Source organism: Dermacentor silvarum, chromosome 6, assembly GCF_013339745.2.
Source record: "Dermacentor silvarum isolate Dsil-2018 chromosome 6, BIME_Dsil_1.4, whole genome shotgun sequence".
Classification (NCBI taxonomy): domain Eukaryota; kingdom Metazoa; phylum Arthropoda; class Arachnida; order Ixodida; family Ixodidae; genus Dermacentor; species Dermacentor silvarum.
The window spans coordinates 153,773,389-153,799,310 of record NC_051159.1 but is presented as its reverse complement, the minus strand read 5'-3'; the positions used below and the strand labels follow the sequence as shown (position 1 = coordinate 153,799,310).

The window sequence follows — 25,922 nt, the reverse complement described above, 5'->3', positions numbered from 1 at the left end:
CTGATTGGTGCAGCGTGCTCGCGGCTGCATGCAGTATGTGCTGCTTTCAAATTTGTCTCCGCTACATGGTGTCTACGTCTTTAGCCTGCGTTATCTGGCAGGGTGTTATTACTGATGTACAGATAGCCGGCGCTTCGGCCGCCTATTTTTCAAGGTGTTTGCGATTTAATAAATAATTAAAACTAATGTTCCTGCATTCATAGTCATTCTCAAATGCGAATACATTAAGTGAGTCCACATCCTCATTAGCTGACGGCTTTCCAACAGTCTTCTCGGTATTGCACCGTACTAACGAAGCAGAAGACGAGATTGTAGGCGGAGATGACACCCTTTCTGTTACTTCCGAAGAGGGGGACAGCCAGCTATAGCTAATAATTCTCTTGTAAAAGAAGAGAACAAGAAAAAGAAGGTCGTACGGCGGACAGGAGCTAACGCGTGCGCTCTGCCGGGCCCATTTTTAGAGCAGCCGCCAAGGTCCGCACATAACTTTTTGCGCCTTCGAAATTACCCCGTCCGGAAGAGGCAGCCAAGTGTGAACGGGAATTAGGAGGCTTAGGTCCGGGGTTTTAAAACCTGCGCGTAATTTTCGACGCGCGAACATATTCTCCCTCCTCGTCTGCCCAACTTATGCCGTATATTTTAATGGTTTCTTTTATTTATCTATTTACTTCTTGTTTTCTTTAATGGCGTGGGACCGACAAAGGGAGCAGCGTATATGTGAATAGCGTCAGGATATGCTTCTCGCGCGAGACAAATGAGGGGTGCTTAGAAGTTCTGGCTGTATACCTGGCTCATATACCTGAGCTGTCTGTTGGAAGAAGAGAGAGACAGAGGGAAACCGAAAAGTGTACATTATAACATTTAATGATTCAGTGCCAAGCTATACGATGTCAGTCTCATTAACATCGGTGAAATCTTCATTACGGGTAGTGTCTTCGGTGTTCCGGCGGACCGGCGCCTATAAACACCCTATATGTTTCATACGTTCCACCTCTTTTTTGACGCCTTCCCCAGTCCTAAGATGCGATGCTGTTCCTTTTGTATCTCTCTCTCACTCTCCTTGTTTCTTCGTAGCGGGAATGGCGGGAAACGAGAAATTGCTCTTGTCATTCATTTCTCTCAACAGAAAAGCGAGAACCAACGGAAAAGGAGTCGGGAAAACCTGTGTGCTCATGTCCATTACAATCATCGCTTTCCATTTTGCTTTATTCAAGATGCCGCCCCTTTTTCTTTCTTTTTCGTGTGTGTCTCCACGCACATGTATCACGCAGACACAGAAAAATAGTCGCCAAGTATTAATTGCGAGCCGTTGTGAACGGATATCTCGCGGTTTCGCGAAGAGCAGTGGAGTACGTTAGAACGACATAAAGCGCACGGCCAGCAATAGCGACAGAGTTATAACGATTTAACGTTTCTCTTTTCAGTCTAAAAACGGGGCCTTCTGCTGTTTAAGCGCGATTTCCGATCGACTATTCCAATGACCGTTTGTATCGCGTGCCTAAGCGGTTGTAAGCACGGGGCGCTGCTGGCGATGTGTCCTGAATAGGGCAAACCAGTTCTGTTGAAGTGCACAAAGTGAAGAAAAGTTCATGAAAGGGAAAAATTATCATTCACTTGACTGTAGCACGAAGATATAAAGGAAACGTATATTACTATATATGTCATATTGACTGAAGGAGCCTTCTGCACGCTGCTTACAGTATATACTATATATTATAGAAGGCATTGGCATAGAGAAGCCTGCAATTTAGTTCACCCAAATGTTAAACCTGCACTTACTTTCGTCGTCTTAAATGATGAAGCCACTGTGTAGTATCTACTTGCTGTTTTCTTTCTCTATCTGTCTGCGTTGTCTTTCTGTCTCCCCTTACCCTGACCCCTTCCCTAGCGCAGGGTAGCAAACTGAATATTATCGTTCCGGTTAACCTCCCTGCCTTTCGCATGTCAATTATCTCTCTCTCTCTCTTCATTTGTATATATATATATATATATATATATATATATATATATATATATATATGAAGAGAGAGAGAGAGACAAATGACATGGCGAAAGGCAGGGAGGTTAACCGGAATATATATATATATATATATATATATATATATATATATATGTGTGTGTGTGTGTGTGTGTGTGTGTGTGTGTGTGTGTGTGTGTGTACTTGATAAGGTGGTTCTTTATAGTGATTTTCCTTGATTTGCGTTCAGCGATACTCGCGAAAGACTGACGTAGAAAAAAAAAAACGTGTTGAATACACCGTCACCGATGATCGCCGCTCGTTATAGCTAAACACGTATATCAGCGTTCGGCGATACTAGTGCTGTCTGCGCAATTTTCTTTTCCTCCAAGAAAGCGTGTAATTGTCCCAAATTTCGCTTACCTCTTATTATTTCCACCACTAAATCGCATGTGCTAAATGAACTTCGGAGTTGTTTTATGTCGGCCTATATAATAGGCCAGTTAGACGCGGGAAAGAAAGTAAGGTGGCTTCATCGGCATACAACGTGGCCGTCATCATCATTGCTTATACGGTTCCCAGCCTCGAATACCTGCGAATTAACTCATCAGCTACTGGTATCTTCATTCCAAATTCGCTCCCTTGAAGTTACGGTCTGTTTTCGTCGCGGATAACGATAATTGACCTCTTCCACAACTGCGCGCCGGCGAAGCGCAGAGCGCGCAGTGCTTACGAAGCAAGCTCTTACAAAATTATCATAGCTACTGGGACGGCGTAACGCGACGTCGCACGTCTTTATTTTTCTGCACTCCCCCTGTATGTATACATGGGCACAGCGTGTGAGCCGTGAATGGCCAAAATGCTCGCAGCGGGGTGCTTGCATCCACTCGGCCGATAATAACGCTGCCCTACGGGGAGCACCTGCTTCCCAATGGCATGGTGGATTTAGCTGCTAGCGCTTGTAATGACGCCTTTTAATGGACAATAAGGTGGTTCTGCGATATCATTTCTGCTCGTTCGCGAGCGATATGCTTCTTTTAACGAGATTGTATCCCTTTGTTATCTGTTGACTTCTGCGCGCGGCTGAATATGAATTCATGATGTGCGCATTTCCGTCCGTTCGCGAGCTCGTGAACCGCGTGCTATCACTTGCATATGAGAGCACTTATTTGATAGCAGTATACAGCTGTTTGTTCAGCTACCGTTCACTCACATTAAAGTTAAAATTTATTGGGTTTAATGTTCCTGGCACTGGTACTGGATGGCTCCGGATTATCATCGGGTGTTCTTTAAAGCGCACCTGAAGATGGGTCTACGAACGTTATTGTATTGCGTATTCCAGGGGAATGCTGCCCCGCGGCCGAGAGTCGAATTCTCGACATCGTGCTCAGCACCCCAATTTCACGCTCAAGTGACCATCGTCGTATATGGGCGCCCTCTCCTGTTATAAGCGTTCATTGCTAATTTGTGACCACTAACACTCTAAAATTCCAATAAATCATGTTTACATGCATACCAGATGAAAGGACGGATAGCGTTTTGTCTGTACGGACGTAACAGACGCCTTTAAAGCTGGATTCTCTGCAATAAGAGGTATTGCCGGGAGAAGCCCGCCTTTGCCATTCATGTCGTTTTACGAGACATAGCCTGTATTTGCGCTCGTTGACATTGTTTCAAGCGTCTGTGTAGGTACGTGTTAGCGCTAACTTTTACCAGACTGTAGAAGGCATTGTGCTGAGAAGTCTGCAGCTATTTTCGTCGTCCTGAATAATGACGCTACTAATGGGATCTATTTATGTTTTCGTGCGACTGAAAAAAATGCACGTGGGCACGTTGCAGCATTAAGGCAAGCGTCGTAATAAGTAAGTTGCGACGCTTGCCACTGAAATGAATAAATAAATTAATTAATTAAAATTTGCTTCAGTTGCAGATGTTTCAAGACATCCGTGTGACATGCTAATGCGTGACCTAATGCAGGACTTAACTATGGGTGATCATTATGCTCTATGAGGCCGCCTTTCAAGCTTATCAAGCACAACACCGCACGCTCGGGTCTATCGTCTTTGTAAGTCTTCATCCAACTTGTCTGCACTCTCTGTTCCTTCCAGCGCATGCGCAGGAGCCTCAACTGTGCTTTCAAGCGTCTTTCATTCCCGGCTTCGCGTGGCGTGGGGTTGCAAATCAAGCTTCTAATGGTGGTTGACAGGCCCGACGCTCGTCAAGTTCTTTCTCCGTTCATACCGGCTAAATAAGAACACCTCCGCACGTGTGCACGACGAAGTGCGACGGCTGTCAGCAACCCTGTTTCGTCTGTCAGTTCTACTTTTAAAAAGTACAGCCAAAAGCAGGCGGAATAAAGGCCTGGCAGTAAGAAATATATAGAGCTAAATAAAAATAAAAAAGGGGTGAGCCTGTAACGCCTCATTACGCCAACTGGTCCGCCGCCGCCCGCGCCGAGTTCCCAGATGAACTCGTCTCGCAGACGTCGTCGTCGTCGAGCTGTCGCGCTGCCGCTCCGCCGAGCGGCCCCCGCAAAGTGCTGGTGAAACAGCGTGGAAGTCGGTGGGCGAGGGAGCGCGAGGGTTCGCGCCTGTCCGTCAGTGCGACGGAGCGAGCGACGTGGCGGTTTCCGCGACGGGCCCGATGGGCGAACGGGGAGTAGGTACCCGTCCCTCTGGGGTCCTTCGGCGCAGTCGCTCGCCTCTGCGGGAGGGAAGGGAATACGAGGGATGAGAAAGGGGGGGCAGAAAAAGATGGAGAGACGATTCTCGGGAGCGATCTGCGTGGAAACAGGCGTTCTTTGTGCCGCTATTATGCTATACTGCACTGCTTCATACTTCATTTGTGTATACTTTTTTACTTAGAAATGAAATTGAAAAGTTGACGGCACCGATCGAAACTAACTCTGGAATTAGGGGTAGCGCGAGAAGAGCAGAAGCGTGTGAGTGGTTATATATATATATATATATATATATATATATATATATATATATCATGACCATATATACGCCTTAAATGGAGTGAAACGTAGGTAAGCAATACGAAGCTAAACTGCAACTGTAGCGGCGTTTGTTCGAGAAGTTGTGGGGTATACTGCGGCAGCAGTGACGTCGTTAAGCGCCGTCAAAAGTGTCTTTCTATTTTTGTATATTTCGACACTTTTTTATGCAGCAAAGACACGCAAAGTCGCGAGGTTGGATTCTCCAGTAACGAAATCGTCTACCTTTACTGTGACAGCTGTTGTGACCCGCCTCACCCTCTCTAGCCTCACACCCAACTTTACCATCTCCACATAGCGAACGCATTCCACTGCGGCAATGTCTATTTGGGAGACAACCGCGCTAAGCACTCCGCTAGAGTGGAACGTGCGAGCTTGGCAGTTTGTGTGGGACCTTGTATAGAGTACGCCACGACTCGGACTCAAAGCGTGGTGGTATTTGCGCGCGCATTTCGGAGGCAACAGTAGACAATACGATCGACCAGCAGAGCTGTTGCACACTGCAACGGTTGTTCCCAGCGTTCCTTTCGCAACGACAGCTCTTGTCACCAGATCCGCGTCTGTCACCAGTTCAACTCTGTCACATCTGTCTGAAGAAACCAATACATTTTTCCTATCAATGTTTACGCAGTCTCGGCCCATCGTTTACAAAGTTTGCGACCCAATCCCTCTCTTCCGCATTGTCTTCGGACTCACCCAAACTTGCGCATTTCGTGAAAGTGATTTATTCTGTATTCGTGAAGTTTAATTGTTTAGTCGAACTCCCCTCGGTATTTTATCGTTTTCGTCCCTTTCACCAAAGGAGGGTAAATGTGGCACGCGGACTTAGGTTCCCGCAGTTTTACTCGCACTGTAAGCATCACTTTATTGAGAACTTCCTTCGGTCGATACTTTGTCGTCTATTAGCCCAGCACAGGCGACGCACGCGCGCAACGCGCCGAAGAATGCGGTACACCCTTTCTTCGAGCCGGCTCGCTGGCAGGCGTTCCCGATCAACGTCATCGATCATGGCAGCCGCTTGCGATGCCGCTTCGCGCCACAGGATCGACGAGCTGATGCTGGAAGCTTTTGTCGCCTCGCGAAAGCGCTGCCGAGGCGGCGTCAGTGGTGAAGCGGTTGTACGTTTTATTTGTGTGCTCTTACGAGGAGCCCGTACATCCGTCTCGCAGCCACTGAGAGCGTGTATGTATATACTAAGGCGTTTCGCCAGATTTCGCCCGCGTGAGAGGAGCTTTGACGAAGCTGCCGGGACGTGATGCGATGCAAGGCCGTTCTTTGTGCCTGGAAGCTCGTAAAAAACAGTTTTGCTCCGAGGCCCAGATTTCTGCCAGAGGACGCGGAACGGCCCGGGAAGCTTTCTTAACACGCCCACTCGTATCATCACCGTCAAGTGCGCTTTGCTCGTCGAATATAGCTTCGGTTTCTTTCTTTTTTCTTTTGATAGAGCGAAATGTTCCGCGATATGATCTCCCAGTCTACACGCTTATTAAACCTAAACTTATGGCTCATCTGCATTTTGTTGCTCGAGCCTACTAAATCGCGCTGCCGGGACAGTGACAGAGCAAGGAGAACGCTGATAAGTTCTCCAACTGGCAGCTTTCTCCCGCTGCATGGCTTGGTGAGCGTTCCCCTGCAATGTCACTTTTACCCTCGCACGACCTGAATTACTAATCATAACCGGCGACTTCATTTTCCTCCTGGACAACGCTTTCTCTCATTATGATCCGTTTCCTCCAGATAGGGTTGCACGAAACTCAAGTCGCCGACTACACGACCCCGTTTCTCACACCTCGAGCCTGCTCACGTACCGCTCACTATAGCGAAGGAGTTAAGACTCGTCAGATCGCAAATGTAGAGCGATTTCAGTCTTTGCCGACATGTCGTGACTTGCTTTCTTCTTCAGAGGACAACCGCAGTGGGCCGAGCTGCTTGCCTCCCAGCTCGCGTGCCCCGGCAGTTGTCGAATGCGCTTCGGAAAGGGGTGGTAGGAAACCGGTCCGAGCCCCGTGCTTTGTTTGCAGTCTCAATGACGCTTTCACTTGCCGAACACTCTCACGAGGAAGCGGAACTTTCGCTCGGCATCGTTGCCGACCCGCATACGCATGCACGCACGCACACTACACACATCTTGCATTGGGCGTCATACACGTGAGCGCGCATAACGCGATAGAGATCTCCGCGTGGCCCCTTCGTTCCTTTACGAATGGAGGCGGCACGATCGCGCGCCGCGCTGTCCTTTTCATGCAGATGTAGTACAGCTCGCGCGCATCCTTGACCGTTCTATTCTGGCTGAACCCTTTTTGCCGCGCAATGTCGGTGCACAGCTCTCGTACGTGAAGTATACTCGATGGGCAAAGCGACGCGGAGAAAGAAAAACGAGAGACATTCTAATTTGCATGCCCGTTTATCCCGCGCGAGCCGGGCTCTGCACATGCGCGCCACCTCTGGTTTTTCTTCGGACTGCTTCCCTGACGACTCCTATACGGCGCGGCAGTTCACCATTACGACGCCTCGGAGAAGAGAGCGTGGCGGGCCTGCTGACTTATTGGGTCCGCGAACAATGGGAAGCGTTTTTCTCTGATGTGCTATAGGGCTTCGCGATATCGACTGTGTTGTAGGAAGGTCCGTTGGTGTATGCGCTCTTTTGTCTGTCGGATGAAAGGCGGGAATGAATAGTTGGAGACGAGCCTCGAGAAATTACGAGTGATTGAGTGAACCGGTTGCATCGGGAGAGGGCGTGCGGAACGCTGGAAAAATGGCTTGCCTTCGTGCAGATGTCGTGCACGTAGCCCTTGATGTGTTGCCGCTTAGGAAAAAGAAACAACGAAATTACGTCTTTGTTTGTTGTGGAAGAGGAGGACTTGCTTGCAGAGTGCTTGTTTGGAGTTGGGGGACTGATAAGGGGAAAGCGCGAGCTGATAGAAGGGGCAGGGGAGGGGATTCGCATTAGTACATCACCCTGTGAAGCTATAGTGTCGACTGGGTTAGCCGTAACTTATTACGTATAGTGAAACAGTAGTGCTTTGCGGTTTGTTGACTCGCAGTCGCAAACGTGCCTTTGCAACTGACAAAGCGGGAGAGACAGTGAGAGAGGAACAGAGGCACCGTTTTGTGAACGGCTGGCGCGTTCACAAAACTACGAGTAGCTAAATGTTTTGAACCCCTCCTCCAGCACAAGATAATCTGTAGAAACGCGTACTACTATTACGTGTTCAAGTGTGCTAGCGTACTCTGCCGCAGCCGGCTTCTGTTATGCACCAACCGCGCATGCGTAGTTGGGAATGAGCAGAAGGGGACATTTGCACAGTGTACGCTATAGCACTTCAGCGGCCACAGCAGACTGTTTATCTCACCCCAATGCTTCTACGGCGAGACGAAGGTACGAATATAGTACTTCGGTGTCGTTCGCGGGCTTAAGGTGAGGGGACAGGAGGTGTAGCGCCGCGTTCTAATACCCATATTCTGAATAGCTCTTAAACGTCTTGAACGTGCGCGTTGTTTCTTGCCTAAGAGGTGCGTATAGCGCTAAATATGAATGCTAAGTTCTAACTCTTGTTTATTGTGTGATGCGCATGATTTATGCGGGTTTACAAAATATTGCAGGCAATAAAGCCAGAAATGCTCGAAACGGGCAAAAAAAAAAGCAATACGAATTATCGCAAGGGCCGACCGCACATGCCAGCACTATTAATAGAACTGAGCTTCTTGGTTGTTCAATGTCACAAGGATGGGTTGCTCAGGGAGACGCAATGTTCCCCGGTTGGTAGTTGAAAGAATTGCCGACTAGCACGTTCTGCCACCCTACTAAGTGCACATTGAGCTGGTTTGAGTGCACGTGTTTGTGTTGCGTGTGTGTGTGTGTGTGTGTGTGTGTGTGTGTGTGTGTGTGTGTGTGTGTGTGTGTGTGTGTGTGCGTGCGTGCGTGCGTGCGTGCGTGCGTGCGTGCGTGCGTGCGTGCGTGCGCGCGTGCGTGCGTGCGTGCGTGCGTGCGTGCGTGCGTGTGTGTGTGTGTGTGTGTGTGTGTGTGTGTGTGTGTGTGTGTGTGTGTGTGTGTGTGTGTGTGTGTGTGTGTGTGTGTGTGTGCGCGCGTGCATGCGTGTGTTTGTTTGTTTGTTTGTTTGTTTGCGTTTGTGCGTAACCGACAGCACGTTATGTGTCGCGTGTCACTAACCACTGGTTCGCGGCGCATGCTGCCTGTCCCATTATGCCAGGTGCGGCGTCCTCGCACAGTCTGAGCCCGTGGGCGCCTCCTGAGGCGTGGCCGTCACCGCCATGTCCTCGCATCGCGACGACCCGATCTACCATCAGTGGTACAACGGTGAGTATTGCCCTTAGCGGCCGATGCTCCCTTCGGATGTTTCTGGCCGTGCCACAGTCGCGATGCGCTATGCTTAACAACCTCACATGCTCACGCTATGGTGGCTTCTAGTGCATCCGGGAAGTGTGCGTAACAAGTGACGGAATGACTCGTTTAGCAGCACGTTTTATAGGTTCCCGCTCAATATATACACAGGGCCACGAAACAAACACGCGACTACGAAGAGGTGAACAGACAGACCAACCACTTCATGTGCATCGCTTGTGTGTATCGCGGCGTTTGTTATATACGTTTGATCGAATACCGACGCCAACTAACCCAACAAGAAGCTGTTATAGCAAATGTGCCCAGTGATAACTACCGATTTCATTGGTAATGCCCGTTTAGTTTTCTGGTTTGTGACGAAAGGTGGGAACACATTCCGAGGACATTCAGAGGCGAATGGGGGACGCAACGCGTGTTATAGTGCGCTGTGGAGTCGCCTTTGCACGTTGTCTACCGGCTGGTCGGTCTTGCTTAGCCATGTTGTAACGGCTCACAATGACGTCTTAGTTGTTGCTGCTTTTTTTTTTAAGTAGAAAAACCCACAAGGAATATTGGAGGTGGATTTGTCGTCTTACTCCTGTGGAACTATGTGCATTAATTGTGCATTAACTCTTTAGCACGGTTGATTTGTGTGTATTTTCTGGGTTTTCGTAAATATCTACAGTAAACTTTGTTCAAAGTTTGTCCATTTCTTCTCATCGCATTGCAATTGAGCAGCAGTACGCACCTATAGCTTAACCAAGATATTAGTTTGGGTGGGGGCGTGTTTTCAGCCGTCTCGTAACTTGTTCTTTGTCTTTTTTTTTTCTTTTATGTTAGGACAGTACTGTCATGTCGTCTTTAAAAAGTTTCAAGGGATGTTCCGACATGGAAACGCATCTGCCCTTGACAAACATCACTCGCCGATTATCTTATTGAAAATATCGAGCAGTTATGTGCTAGAAATAGGATGATTGTGTTCGTCACACGTAGGCTCAGAAACGGTAAAGAACATTTCGGATTATATATATGCCTGCAACGAATCACCGATAGTAAGACTTCAAGGCGAGAGTTCGAACCACTACGCCAAGGCCACATTGCAGAATTAAACACACAATAATTGCCTTGTTATGTTGTTTACCCACGTCCAAAAGTGTCCAGTATGAACGCAATTAATATAGGCGCGAAATTCATTGTCTGTAATTGTGTGAAGCCGAATGCTGTGTATGGCGTACAGCGAAGACTCCTGCTCAGCTATAGGGATGATTTGCGTACATCGGGCATCATATAAATTTGAAACATTATGGGGCATACAAGCGGAAAATCATCTGGAAAGATCGTCTGAAAGAGTGTTCCAGCTGGAGCTAGAGTTCACTGAAAGTTTTCCAGTAGTCCCACGGGGCTCCTTTTTCAAGGTCACGTCCATGTTCCTGAACGTATCGAGAAGTCGAGGTCCTATAACTGCTGCTCGCAGTTACCGAGTTAAGGTAAATAGCTACCGAAGTCAAGAGCTTTATTGATTGTTTGCTTTTTGTTTTGTTTCGTTTTTTAGAGCCCGCTGGTTACGTCGCACGCAAAGTTAGTTGAAGTTTCGCGCGCTCTTGTGCGTAACCATGCGAAATTAACGAAAGAAAGAAACAGCAATGTAGATCATGCATGCGTACTTCGCCACTTGTTTGCCATCTCTCGCTTCATCTTCTTCATCGTCTCCGGCTATCGCGCTCAAGTTTACCCCAACTATAACAAAATAAAAGCGAACTAGCTGAGAGTTCGTTTGCGAAACACATTCGCCCGGAAGCTCGACGAACTTTTTTTATCCGCACTGAATCACGCAATTTGCTGAAACCGACGTAAAGGCGCGTCTTTTCTATTGTCTTTCCCTGCGCGCCTGCTCCGAGCCAAATGAGATAGGAAAGTCCGCGTATAAGAGCGCGCGATACCTTGGGCAAGGTTCTCGTTAGGTGAAAAAAACAAACAAGGATGAAAGGAATATGAATGAGTAATGGCGCTCTAGAGAGCGCGCGAAGCACTCGGGAAGATCCGCCGAATAAATGCGCGCCGTGAGTCGCACCTAAGTAGCCCCCTCGGCGGGCGCCGTGCTACCAGTGCCCCCCCCCCCCCCTCCCGAATTGTAAACACACCGACAACTGTTCGCACTCGCCAAAACTTCGTTGTTCAAAGTGTGCCCGGAATACAGTGGCGTTCCGCGCCGCTTGTGCTCGGCGCGCTCGGCGTTTCTCCCAGCGGCTGATCTAAAAACAATGATCCCCTTCCTGTCCTCCCCACATTTCGCGCTCCCGTCAGCGCGGCTTTTCCCCCTCGTCTTTCTTACTCCCCCGGAACTCCTCTTTTGTTTTGCGCCCGCGGCTTCTTTGTTTCCCCGCGAATTTCCCCACGCCGGAGCGCTACTGTTTTGTCCCGCACATGCAAAGCACTCGTAGAGCATGCGTACGTGCGTGCGCGTGTATGCGGCCCGTTTCCCACTCAGTCTCACCCCTCGCCGAGGCTGACGAAAGATAGAACGACGAATGAAAAAAAAAAAAAAAAAAGAGAGAGAGCGGCAGTATGCCAGGGGTTGGACTTTGCCGCATACGCTCGGTGCGCCGGCACAAAGCGCACTTTCAGGAGCGGCCGCCCGCGTGCTTTCACAGGCGCGGCGGCGGCTCCGCAGAAAGGGAACGCGGCGCTGTGCAGGAAAAGCTCTCTGGAGGAACTCAATTTGTGAGGACCGAGCGATGGGTGGAGAGGACGTAGACAACCTCAGTGCTGCTGGCCTATGTGCTGAATGCACGGAGTCGCTCTCCATTGTCGGACGCCGCAGTCTTGTTAGGAAACTGCTGCGAGCTATAGCTTCCAAGTCTCCTGCCCCGTCTCTGTGTGTGTCGTAACTTTCCTCGATTCTATTTATTTTTACGACGCCGATTGGCTGTGCGCGGTCCTGCGCTTATTTTTCTTTATCGAGGCGCTGCGTCCTCGCGCCCCAACGGCTCTCCTCTTCCACGGCTGGCCGTTTTCACGGGAATCCCGGCGGATTCCGCGAGTGACGCTTTAGCGAGCAGCGTTCGAGATGTCCGCTGTCCGTTTTGGTAACGAGGAGTTTCGAAGCCAGTCTCTCCTGAAAAAAAAAAGAAAATGGAGAAAAAGAGCAAAGAAATAAGTTTGAATTGGGTGTGGCAAAAACGAAAATAATAATAAGGCAGGAAAGACCACGGGTGGACCAGTGCTTTGCGAGTGGCCAAGATGTTCCCAATTTCGCTCTCAAGTTTCTCTCTCTCTTCTTTTCTTTCTTTTGGCTTCTTTCTTTATTTTTTTTTTTTTTTGCTTGCTTGCTTGTTCGTTTTTACGAGCCAAATATTATAGGCCGCGGCGTAGCTTGCGCACGCCGTTTGTGTACGAGTATTCCTTTTTCTCCGTTGTTTCCACCGAGTTTCGTTGTGGTGCCTTTATGCTATATTTGAAGCGGCCAGTTTGGTTGAATGGACAAGCATGCGTGCTGATACTGAAGCAAGAACCGTAAAAGAAAAGGCAAACGAATTAAATAAATAAAAAATAAAAAATTCTAAATTTCAAAATGTATCTTACTATTTCCTCTTGTCTTTCATTGTTCAGTGGTTGTTGTCGACTATCTCTAGAACTTGCGCTGCGCGCGTCGTAATACCTTCGGGGACGCCAGAGAGTTCGCCGCGTTCCTAGCAGCCAGCACGACCGAGGGGGGCGGCTACTGCGCTCTTGTCGTTAGCCGCGATGTTTGCACAACCTGTTACAAGTGGGGTGCTGGCCCCTCCACACTTAAAGGCCTTTGTTCTGCGGTGGCCGCGGCAGTGTGTTCTCGTTCTTTTACGAGTCTCTGCGATGCGCTAGTGGCTGCATGCTAGCTGCATTTAGACCCGAGTGATCTTGCTCTTCGCATTTTTTTTTTCTCGCGGCATCCACGGAGGCGTTCTTACTACAAGCTTACAGTCCTCCTCCTTCTTCCCCTGCACCTCCCTGACTCTCCTATTTATTTATTTATTTATTTATTTATTTATTTATTTATTTATTTATTTATTTATTTATTTATTTATTTATTTATTTATTTATTTATTTATTTATTTATTTATTTATTTATTTATTCGTTAACATCCGAGACAAACACGTCACTTGCAGACCAGCCAGTGTTTCGAAGTGAAGGCAAGAAGAAGGGAGGGGGGGGGGGGGGACGTTTATCGCCGGAACAAGCCCTCAGTCATTGATCCCTTTTTATGGGGAGAAAACACTTGCTGGCACTGTTTGGCGTTTGTAAAAACACATGCGAGTCAGTGAACGAACCAAGGAAGTTAAAAAAAAAATATCTTTCTTATAAGCTCCTTGGAACGAACTCACACGGGCGTTCTTTAGAGCTAAATTTAGAAACCAGCGATATAGTGAATGCGACGAAACTGAATGCATTGGGGGGAACACGAGGAGTTAGCTGCTATAGGGAAGGAACAGCTCCAGCAATGGTAAATCACGGAGCAATATTGCCGCAGTCGGCCGTGGGGCGTCGCGGTATACTCTGCAGCGGCGATGATGCCACACGGAGATGTGTGACCAGCGACGTATGACCACACGCACCCGTGATGCGGTGTTGGCACGCTTTTACGCACTTTGCGCTCTCGGTAAGGCGTGGGAAGCCGTTCCGGATGTACCGAAAAGCGCTTCCTCTGATTGTTCAGTTGCCGTTTTCCTGCTTGCAGCGCCGCCTCCGGTAGACGCGCCTCGTCGTGTGCAGGCGATATGTTGACGCGCGTGTGTGGTTATCGCCGTATACACCATGACGGATCGCCCTGCTTCTACTGTTCTGTCCACGTCATGTTTTTTTGTATATAGTAGGCGCGAAACTGTATACTCGTCTCATGGTACGTGTAAGTGTACGCTATGTTATAAGCGTACGAAAGGCAAAACTCGCGACAGAAATGACGAGGCTTCTGCCGCATAATCTCGACACTGCGCCGCCGCCGCTAGCCGACGCGCCCGAAGCCAGAAATGTCGGCGGCGGTTTCGATTACCATACTACGGTCCGGCGTCTGCTGCAAAAGCGTCACCGGAGCGGCGCGCATGCGTCTTCCGTCCATGGGAACGCTCACATGCACGCATGCATGCGTGCGTGTGCATATTGTCTTTCTTCCTGCACGATATATATATACACGCGATCCTTGTGTTTTCCGGGGCGTCTAGCTCTCTTTTGTTCGCGCCTCGGCTGGGTTTGTGTGGCCGACGTTCTGTCGGGGACGGTAAGCGTGTCCGACACGATTGCGCCGACATAACGAGAAGAGGATCGCACGCGCGCCGGCAGCTGGCGCTGGCAGCGGCACAATGGCCGCCGTGCTTCGACATAGCGAGCGCTCGTTGCACGTGTATACGCTGCGTACGCCGTGTATATATTGGGCGCGCCTCGTGCTGCTTCGCAGGTCGCCGTGAATGGCACGAGCGGAGCAGGCCTTTATTACCGCCTCGCTTCTGATGCTCCGGGTCGCCCCATTATACTGCGGGCTGAGCGCGCAACGTGCAGTTCATCTTCTTCTTCTTGGAAAAAAAAAATAATAACGGTAGACAGCGAGCGGGCCCAGAGCCGGTGGAACGGCTACCGTCTCTCCATGGGTCGTGCTGAAACAAAGCGAGCGCGCCGCGTATTCATTTCCAGGGCGCGTATAGTTCGCGCGATACATCTCGTTGTGTGCGGCTCGCGATATCGCCGGAAAAAAAAACGTGGGCGTCGCGCACGCTTCCATTTGGTTGTGCGCGTTGGGGGTGAATGCTGAAGTTTACGAGGGGAGATGGAGCAGTGGTAGGCAGAAAGGCAGGAGATAAGAATGTTAGGAACACAGAAGTAAACAAGGGTCACGTGCGACGTGCGATCGGAGAGGATTGGGAGGAGAGGCGTTCGGTCTTGCGGCGGGCGCGATAGACCTTTCAATGATTCGATGATGATAATGATGGTAGTAATTGCCAGGCTCTACGCTCCATGACCAAGATGTGTGGGCGCAGTGGCGTGCAGTTAGTGAATTTGGTTAGAGAATATTCTGAACTCTTGGAAGGGGAGGGGAGGAGGACGTTCGATCAGGTGCACTGCACATAGTTAAGCCTTATATAACTCCTTGGGAAAGCGCTGACAAATGGCATGCCTGCAAGTTTGTGCTGTATATGATGTTGAAAAAAATAATGTCTTCCTTTCTTTTTTCTTCCAGTCCATGCTTGTCGTGGACGCATACAATATTAGAAAACGAAAAAAAAAAAAAAACAAGAGAAAACATTGTGTTTTTACGGTATACGTCTAGACCCAACTCTTGCCTGAAATCTGTATTGTGTAAATGTGACCATAATGTGGAAATATCACTATCCTGTAAGAATGGCAGCAAACTATTGATGGTACACTTTGTTGTTGCTGCGCGGCCATTTTTATGCTGAATTCAAATTCTTTATTTCCAAAACAAGTTTGATGGTTGACAGGGCTAAAAGCTGCGGTCTGCATCTTGCTTGCATAATGTGACCGTCTACGTATGACCCTTAGCAACAACCTATGCATCCGAATACAGTGATACAAATGATAATTATTGCGACATCTGTATAGGGCATATCCGTTTATGTTTGTGATGTACCAAACCACTACCTAGTGACGAGTGCTTCGGTGTAGTTGTGTACTACACCCGCCGGGGTGGCTCAGTCAGCTAAGGCGTTGCGCGGCTGAGCACGAGGTCGCGGGATCGAATCCCGGTCGCGGCGGCCGCATTTCGATGGAGGCTAAATGCAAAAACGCCCGTGTGCTTGCGTTGTAGTGCACGTTAAAGAACCCCAGGTGGTGAAAATCAATTCGGAGTCCTCCACTACGGCGTGCCTCATAATTAGAACTGGTTTTGGCACGTAAAACCCCAGAAAAAAAGTTGTGTACTACGTTTTAAATCTCTCAGCCCACCACTGCAGCGCACGAAAACGGTAGGTGTGCCGATAAAGTCTCAAATAAGTGTATCCTCAAACCATGAATAACATAACGTCGACCGCGCGGCTGCAGCTAATCGTCTACACCTCTCGTTTCTGTTTCGCGCAGCTCTTTTTTCACAAAGTAAGTACAAGGCTGGGCTAAACTTAGCCTCTCAACGTAATTCACACCAATTCAGATCCCCTTAATATAAAAAGGAGAGAGAGCGGTTAGCAGCGCAGAATCCATTTATTCCCGGGTAATTCATGCTCGCCTCTCGCACAGGTGCGCGCAGAATCTCGCGAATATTACCAAGAAAAAAAATTTTTTTACTCGCTCACAGGAACTATCTCGCACGGTTCTAGTTAAGGCTGAAAAGCCTCTTCATGCCCAGCTTACACCCGGCATGAATTACGCGGCACGGCTTGTTCTGGCGCAGGCAATATTTTCTCGCACTCTCGTTTCGGCCGCCGCACCACTCCCGTGCACACGTCTTTCGTTCTATATACCTCCCAAAACCGCAGCGGCCGTGCGAGCTGTTTGAATCCCGACGTGTACTTGATTACAGTTTCACTATTCAGCATGCGAGGTTATGTATATACGCTATCAAAGTCCCATCGTCTCCCACGGGCATGAAAGCTGCCGCGACAAGAATCAGTAAATGACGTTCTGAACGAATGAGGCGCTTAGAAAAAGCGACCACCTGTGTAGCTTCCTAAAAAAATGTCATTTCTCTCGTGTTTTTTTTTTTTTTCATTCTTTTTCTTTTCTTTAGCAGTCTGGAACGTGAGTAGTAGTTGTGACAGGACTCTTTATTTTCTTCCTTTCTTTTATTTTTAATCATCCTTCCTAGACGGGTTAGTTAGTGGTTAGAGCCTAATTTTCTTTCCTGTCGCGCTTGAACGCGCAGAGAAAACCGCGACAGCTTTCGCTGATTTGTGGTGCCTGTAGCGGTTCATGCATGACTGCCTATTATTGCTATATTTATTCTTATATTCGGGCGCTCCGGCAGAGCTGCTATAGCGTTTCTTACTTCACAACGCTTTCTCATCGGTAGCGTAGTCGAAGTTTTTTCGCAGCTCGTTCTTTTCTTTCACTATTACCGTAGGGTTGTATGCGTAGAGTGCGTGCTCTTTGTAATTTCTTTTTTTTTTTCATTCACACTTCCTTTGTCGTTGCCTAAACGGCAGATGGCCATCTCCGCAGACGGCGACGCACTCAGAATGCATTCAGGTCCGCCTTTAATAATGCGAGAAAATATGGGGAGCACTTTTGCGTAAAATGGAGCGACCTGGTTTAACGTCGATTCACTTTCTATGCGTCTCAATGAAGGCAAACAAAACGTCCTCGTTCTCGCTTCATTCAGACGAACCCGGGTGGAACGGGAGTAGTACGGCGTCAATAGGTTGTTATCGGAAGTTTCCATTGCACGCGCACTCGCGAAAACGCAACGCTAGAAAAAAACAACAAATAAAAATCAAGAGGAATAAGAAAGAAGACCGTCGGGGCAATCGTTTCAACGTTCTGTCCCTATCTGCCTCGAAGAAAAAAAAAAGTAAATTACAGGAAAATACAAGTCGTGAACGAGAAGACAGACTGCGTATGCGACGACGACGGACGAAGCTTCGTGGAAAAAGAAAAAAGCAGGGAGTGGCCGAGATCGAAGCTATCGCCTTTCTCGATTCAATAGCGCCAGGACGCAGTGGCAGCGTGTACACTGCATACTCGCCGTCGCGCGGCCCCGGGTCGTTCGCACCGAAGGACCTGCATCTCGAGACGGTTGTCCTTCTTATTCCCCCTTTTTCCTCCGCATGCGCTGCAATTCAGCTCTCCGAGAAAGCAGTCTGGTACGCGTGGCAAGTGTTTTCACGGCGCTCCCTCAATAAACCTCCGTTCCCCCACCCCTCATGGTCGCTATCGCTCAATTCCAGACTCGACTCACGTATATATATGAGTCTGTGTGTGTGTGTACGTAAGCGCACGAGTCCGCGAAGCAATGCTTTCACTTTCTTTATTTCTCTCGCTTTCTAGGTGAACCAGAGCGGCCGCGCGGCGCGAGATACGCGCATAACGAGAGCGAGAAGAGACAGATACGCTCGTTGTGAAACTGAGAACGGTAGAAAAGTCAAAGGAACGAAGAAGTAAAAAGAACAATCTCGCCGATGGACACGCGTCGAAGAAGAGGAAGCTGAGAGAGTGTAGGGTAGAGGGAGAGGAAGAGAAAAAGTAGGAGCGCGCGTAGCGACCATAGCTGACTGCAAATCGAACAACGTCGCTCGCTCGAAGGTCGAAATCGCGCGGTCGTTGCGTTGCGGCGCGGCTGCTAGAGGACACGCAACCCGGTCAGAGTGAACGAACTTGCGACGGGCCTCGCGGCTTCATTCAAGGCGTCCGGCGCGGCTCCGCTCATTCAACAGCCCTCCTCCTCCTCTTCGTCTTGCTTCGCCCATTTGGTGAAGGGCTGGCAACGGCTGTGCAAGGCGTGCAACTTGGCCCTCCTCGCCCCCTGCATCTATGCCCCGGCTACTTCTGCTGCTTGCTGTCGACCGGGAAAAAAAAAAAAACGCCGCCGGACTTCCCGAGCGCGTAGGTGTCTCGACGGCCTCAGCGAGACTGGGGCGCCCACACAGTTTCCTCTCTCTCTGACCGACGCCCGGTTCGCGGCCCACGCGCGCGCCAGGCTCTGACCACTTTGCGTTCTCTCGGATCATTTTCCCATTTCTTTTTTTTTCACTTTATTTTGGTCTCTCTTTATGTTTGTTCTCACGCTGACGGCCGCTTTCTCTCTATATTGGCTTTATCTGCGTCTCACTCGTTGCTTTTGCTTCGATACCGCGCGTGCGCGCGCCGGTATTAAAAATTCCGGTTATGCCTCGCACTGCCGTGCGAGGCAGTGCGTCGCCGGATGCTGGCAGCAATTTCTTCAGGTAGCCCCCGCACCGGACTGGCGCTGCCCCGACGCAGCTTTCTCGAAGCTCTCCTCCCAGCCGCGCGTCACACGCGAACGCCGCGACTCGCTTTTCAACGCTCTCTCTCTCTCTCTCTCCACACTTTCGTGCTTTCGTTTTCGGCTCGTTGTCGGGTCGCAGAACTGTCTCGGGCAACTTGTATTTTCAACCGCGGCGGTTCTCTTTCCGGTGGCGACAGCTTGTCTCGGAGTCTTGACGGGCTGCTTCGTGCTTTCTCTCGGTGCTGGATGCGGAGTTTTGGAACTTCAAGACCCGCTGCCGTTCACTTCCTTTTTTTTTTTAATGACCTTTCGCGCCTCTCGAATGAACATTAAAAGCTGGATGCGCAGACGCAAAATTTGCAATTTGAGATGAACACATTATTTCCCAGAGGCTGCGGACCAACATCTCTTTTCCCCAGGTTGGAGGCGTCAGACCGGAGGGACGAGACGGGTCTGAAAGACTTTCCGTGTGCAAGACACTGAAGCGTCCTGCCTAACTGATGCAATTATGCATGGCAGGGATGTGAGCGTTGCTTGCAGAAAGGTTTTCTGTGCAACGCTTCTGCGTCAGAAGCACTTTCGCAATGGCTTTTGGCGTTGCTTTAAGCGTTTGATGCCGAATTTGGAGCAGCTGTAGCGCAGTGTCGACACAGTGCTGTTGTACATTAGTAGAACGTAAGGTTCGTGGATTTTGAGGACCCCCGCAAGTTAGTATGAAGACATCCTTTCGCGAAGGTCTTTTCACGGGTATATAGTACATTCGCTACCTTGTCCTCACTGTGCTGTTGAAAGGCTACGGCCTTTGTTAAGCTATAGTCCTGTTACCAGTCTTTTGTCTCTGCCTTTCATTTACTTTCTTGATTAATTAGTTACCTATATATGTTGCGCACTAAGCAAGAACGAACTGAGCTGCGCGAGGTGCCACACCCATGTTAAGCGCACAAACACTGCCAGCTGTTTGCCGGAGTTCCAGTGATAGACAAATATAGTCAACTTCTTTCGTGACAGTAAGTAATAAATTTAAGCGTCTTTAATAACGTCGTTTTTTATCCTGCTAACCGTATATAGAGTACATTTCCTACAAGGGGTCGATGTGCTTGCGACGTGGAGGAGTAGCAGGCTTTCTTCTTCAAAGATTATCTTTCAGACATATGTACTACGAGAGTCGCGGAAGCCGTGTTACACACCCACCTCTACCACCTAATACACACAGACCCCGCATCGACGATTTTTCAAAACGGTCTGATCTTTAGTGTCCGCGGCTTCCGAGCTGCACGCTTGAACGACAGCGATATTTCCATCCTCTGTCCTTTGCCTCCACTTTCGGTTAAGCCGGAGAAAGCTGCCTATCTCGATTTTCATCTTTCTTTTTCCGGTACCCCGTCGCGGAACCAGAAGCTCGTCGAGGTGACGATGAGATAACAGGGAACAGAGAAATTAAGGCTTATACTAAAGAGAAAAAAACAAGAAAATTGAAACAGTAAAAAGAAGAAAAAAGAAATGGGAGAGAATGGGGCTGCTGGTGTTCCGACAGCTTTCTCAGAAAGAGAAGAAAGAAGAAAAGAAAAAGAAGGTGGGAAAGAAGGAGATGTTTGGCGGGGCTACGACGTGTTCTGGCGGCGCGGTGAAGATTGCCTTTATCGCCTAATTACGGCGCGACCGGCCATTTCCGCTTCGCCCACACACATTTTCGCTTGACGTTTGTGAGCGCGCGAGTACGCACACACACACACAGCATCTCTCGACTGTCCGCCTGCCTGTCTGCTTGTATGCGTGCAGCAGTGGGGTTGTTTCGAGCCGATTTCGGAGCCTCAGTCCCGGGCCCTGCCCTTTGTCTTCTCAGCCGTTCTCGGTGCACATCTTCTCTTCCCCTTAACACACGTGTGTGTACTCTTCAGTGCACGCTCCTGTTCAGTGGCCGAGCGGTTCAACACCGTTTCGCGTGATTAGGGCACCCCCGGTGTGCAATTAGTTAGATGGAGGCGCCAGCAATTAGTTAGATCAAGGTGCAATAACTCTTGTTTACTCTCTCCACCGTCGTCTCGGACTAGGCTGTGAACGAGTTGCGACAGAAAGCAAGATACGCAGATAGCGCCCACTGTGCCATTTTCCTCTCCTTGCATTCCAAACTGAAATTCTTGGAGAGAGAAAGCAAAGGAGAGGAAAGGCAGGGAGGTTAACCAGACGAGCGTCCGCGTCGCCCAAGAAGCAATCATCTCGGCGCGAAGAAATCTTCGAGATTTCTTCTGCGCGCTACTATCAGTCGTGAAACAAGATGTAGGTAAATGAAAAACAAACTGGACAGGGGCAGACATGGTAGCTGCATCCGAAAGTTGCGAAGAGTAATGGGAAAGTAGGGGTATTGCTTAACGTTCCAGCGATATTGCACACGTATCCGCAAGGAGCCGCGATTAAACGCAATAGAGGTACGTCGACGGCAACGAGCGACTTCTGCCTGAGATAACTTGACTGGGAGACTCGTTTCAAGAACGCTTTCTCGCGCAGATTTCTTACGTGCCTTCATCGGCTGCAGACAAGTTTTCTTTCAGGCATTTCTCGGTCCAGAGCACAGCAATTTTTTTTCCGGAATGAAGCACGCTTTAGATGTACCTGCATGTGCCACGGGTGAAATTACATGTTAATGTGAAAAAGAGGCCTTTCGCGGCAGGATGGAGCGCGAGCAGACCTTCGGTTCTATTATGCGATCTCTTGCATATGCCCCTATTTCTGCATCATGCCGCTTCTCACTCGAAAGCGCTTGCATGCAACCCCCCCCCCCCCCCCAAAAAAAAAATAATAATAAATAAGAGAAACTGAAGAAGCATAAATCAATAAAGAAGTACTGCAACGGCTGTTGTATAACTAGGGATTAGGCGCGCGATGCAAATCAGACACGTGCTGCTGCAACCCAGATCTGGGCAAACGGCACCTCGTTTGTCTCCCGGATTGCGTTAATGCGGGGCTCGGGTCGATGGGGGTGGCAGTCACGAGGCATCGGCCGTGGTGGCCATCCATTTCTCCCAGATGGCCTCTCTTCGCAAGGCCACCGAACCCTGGCGAGAGGGGAAAGGTCGCCGGGAACCCACTGCGGGCGAACCCGTTCGTGAATCACTGCACCTGCGCCGGCGGCGCCGATTCGGGTGCACTGCCACAGTGCAGGGGCAGGTTGCGCCGCCCTCTCCTCCTCCTTTGCAACCTCCTCCCACTCGTGCTACGGTTTGTTTCGATGTTGAGCGGGGGGGACTACACGCCGATCATCGCACGCAAGCGCGGGCGTGGCATCTGCGATCAAACGCCGGCGTCAGCATGCATTGTGCGCAGCTGCGTGTTCGCGGAAGCGCCGAAGAGCTACAGGAACCGGAGAATGTCCGAGTTGTGTAGTTAGATGCGATAAGGAAATGAGGCTACCATTTAAAATCGCCGTATTTAGCCGGGAGAGCAGTCCGCCGAAGCGAAAGCGGACAAGTCGAATACGAGATATGGTGCGAATACAGGCACGGTCTGCATATAGTACAACAAAAGCGAGTAATGGTCACCGCATCTCTTCTCCGGAAAACTGTGTCAGTTTGGGTGTTTGGTAGCTATTGCAAAGCTTAGCCGCGATTCTATTTCAGAAAGTGTTCTCAGTCTGCTAAACAGCATAAACTTCACCTCCCCCCTCCCTCCCCTCGCCCACTATATTTAGCCCCCACACTTATTATGTGTCACCGCGATTCAGGTGTCTGTCCATCATGGGGCGAGAGTTGCCGCGGTTCTCCTCCTTTTATAGCCACTTCTTCTTTTTAACACGAAAGTGTTTTATGCCGGGGTCCACCAAGACTTCACTGACGTATTTCCGTCACGGAAATACGTCACACGAACATACACGAACATAATACAAAGAAAGAAACCAGAAGAAAAAGTTCCACAAACATGCAAAATTTGGAAATCGAACCCACGACCTCTCGGTCCGCGACGATAGATCGCCGAGCGTTTAGCCCATTACGCCACAAACGCATTTGCAGAGAGCTACACAGACGCGCGTTATATATCTAACACTCCTCCGTGTACCTGCGCTCTTGCTCGGAGCGGTGCCGCCGCCTACGAGCAGAAAAGAGAAGTACTGCATTATGACACTAACGCGCACCGACAGTGAACGCTTCGGTGGTCTCAGCACTCCGACGCCTCGATGCCAGCATTCGAAGGGACGCTGGCATCAAGAAGCACTACCAACGCCAGGTGGCGTTCACCGTACTCAGCACAGCGGAGCGTGGCCTCCGCAATTAGCTCTGAAAATGTTTCTGAAGTTGATTGCGGAGGCTGCAATTACGACGCGCTGTACGCGCTGATTTGACTCGGTGACGATTTAGTTACGTGCTTTGTCTTGCGCGTTGTATTAGTGTGTCAGTTACGTGCTTCGTCTTTCGCGTTGTGCTAGCGTGTTTCCTATTATATGTCCGTTCTTTCTATGCGTACAAACGCCGGCCTTCGTTGGGTTCAATATTAAACCTTAAATCTCGCTGCATGCGAACGACGGTGAGTGCAGTGTCAGTGCACGGAAGCCGGTGCTACGACACACAGCAGTGAGCTTTACGACTTAGCGGAACATTGTAACTCGTTCTCGGAGGCAAGCTTCCATGTGCTGCTAAGCGTGGAAAGTTTGGTTTTCACATTTTTGCATAGCAATGCTATAGTTAGTTAGTTAGTTAGTTAGTTAGTTAGTTAGTTAGTTAGTTAGTTAGTTAGTTAGTTTAGGCTAGGTTAGGTTAGGTTAGTTAGTAAGTTAGTAAGTTAGGTTAGTTAGTTAGTTAGTTAGTTAGTTAGTTAGTTAGTTAGTTAGTTAGTTAGTTAGTTAGTTAGTTAGTTAGTTAGTTAGTTAGTTAGTTAGTTAGTTAGTTAGTTAGTTAGTTAGTTAGTTAGTTGCTGCAGTTGTATCCTTAGTCGACTTGCGCACGTGCGAACCCCGTGATGATATTCCCAAGCTTTACTTGCTGCACTCCCTCGTAGCGTAGCCGTCAGGCACTCTCCTTTGATGACGCTTGCCATTCATATCGTCCCTAGGAATTCACTCCTGGACCTAAAGCTTTCAAGTCCACTTGGATATTGTTTTGCCGCGTCAGTTTCCCTTCAGCCTCACGAGGTTACTGCAAGCTATATGTGCCCCACGTGTCATTCCGCCGTGGGCGTAGGATGAAGATACGAGGAGACGTCGCATAGAATCAAGATAAACAGAATTGTACGTCTCGCGTTTCTGTTGGATAGCATTTCATTTAACGTTTCACGAAAGCTTCGCTTCACATTGATTACATCCAACATCTGTGTTGAATCCTGCATTTTCTTTCTTTCTTTCAAAGAATAGCGGTAGTGGTTAAAGCCCCCTTCTCAGCTTGTAGATTTTGGTGGGTCTCTCTCCCGGGAGAAACGATCGCGAAGCGGCAGCCTGCGCTGCGCCGTCGGCGCCGTTTTATATGCATTCGCCTCTGCGTACGCGTGTCTCTGCTACTTAGCTGCCTTTTCAGTCACACTGTTCATGCGACTCTCTCCACCAGTCGTCCTGCGGATTGCAAAGAAAAGAACGGAAACAGTTCTTGACGGGGCCTTAGCGCGTTATGTCAGGTTTAACACTGACCTACCTTTACACCTGCCAGGGATGCTAGCGTCCGCCAAGACGCCAGAGCATTTAGAGATTCACAGCCGAACGTGTTTTCCCTGGCTCTCTCTCCCTCTCTGTTCTGCAGCACCGTTTCCAATATCTCGTTCTGTTGTTAATGGTGCTTTTTGTTTTTTTCTTCCCCAGTTCTATAAACATTTAATGAATCGTATACCTGGGTCAGTATGCCAGCAGAGCGGTGGCTTTCCGGTCGAACGCTGTCGAGCATCTTATACGCTATAGCAGCAGTTTCTTCCGCAGAGACACAGCGTGCAATAACGTATAGCGGGCGAAACGTAAACATTTCCTCGCTGGCGGTTCGATGTATTCGTCATATCGAGGCCGCGCCAAAAACCTGCGGCGCAACTCGAAATTTCGGCCCTCCGGGGTGCCGTCTCTAGGCTTCTCCTTCTCATGCTTCAAACCGAACGTGGAACGTCGATCGTTTCGCCTCGACTACCGAAGGAACACTGCGCCAAGGCGCTCTCATAATCTGCCCCTGACGGATGGCAATTTCCGCCAGAGGGCCCTTCCGAACCGCGACTTCTGTCGAAGCCAGCCATGCCAGCATCGAAGCTTCGTTTTTACTTTGTATACTTCAGGAAAGGCCAACGCGCTCGTGTGTTTTCTGGGCATACACCGTATACGTGTGCGGCAGGACGTCGTAAATAGAGAGTTGGAAGCTGCCTGCTGCTTTATCTCGCTCACTCTCAGTCGCCTCCCTCTCTCCCCGTCCGACTCGAAGGGAACTTTAGGTGCACGCAGCAGTCCTGGCAGTAGCACAGAGGGTGCGCGCACATCCCCGGATGAATCCATCTACTTCGTCCTAGATTGACAGTGCGAGCGGAGGCAGACGGGGAGGCCCCAGGGGCCCTGTCGTGTTTGCGGCGCTGCCGTGGACTGCGGCTGCATCTTGGCAGCCCAAGGAAGGATCCACCTCGAAGGAAGGCGCGCGCGCGCGTTCGGTCGCAGGCTGCCGTGGAACTCTTGACACTCCCGTGTGTTATGCGGTGTCCTGCCTGTAGGAGTACGTGACCAGAATGTTAACGGCAAAGTTTACTCTAAAGGCCTGAAGAAACTGTCACTGCGTGTTTAGAGGGAAGCGAGGGAGC

The 25,922-nt window shown here is 49.5% G+C and overlaps 1 protein-coding gene across 6 annotated transcripts in view; it reads left to right on the top strand.

The window, feature by feature from the left end:
• The window catches only part of LOC119456274 (protein TANC2-like), a 271,072-nt gene that overhangs the window by 132,435 nt on the left and 112,715 nt on the right, over nt 1–25,922 (top strand). For 3 of the 6 annotated variants that reach the window (XM_037717953.2, XM_049669658.1, XM_049669657.1), the window contains exon 2: nt 9,167–9,273. The exons of the other annotated variants lie outside the window; for them this stretch is intronic. In XM_037717953.2, coding sequence (XP_037573881.2) covers nt 9,228–9,273 — 46 coding nt within the window. In that variant the 5' untranslated portion in view covers nt 9,167–9,227. The remainder of the gene's footprint in view (nt 1–9,166; nt 9,274–25,922) is intronic. 6 annotated transcript variants of the gene reach the window in all.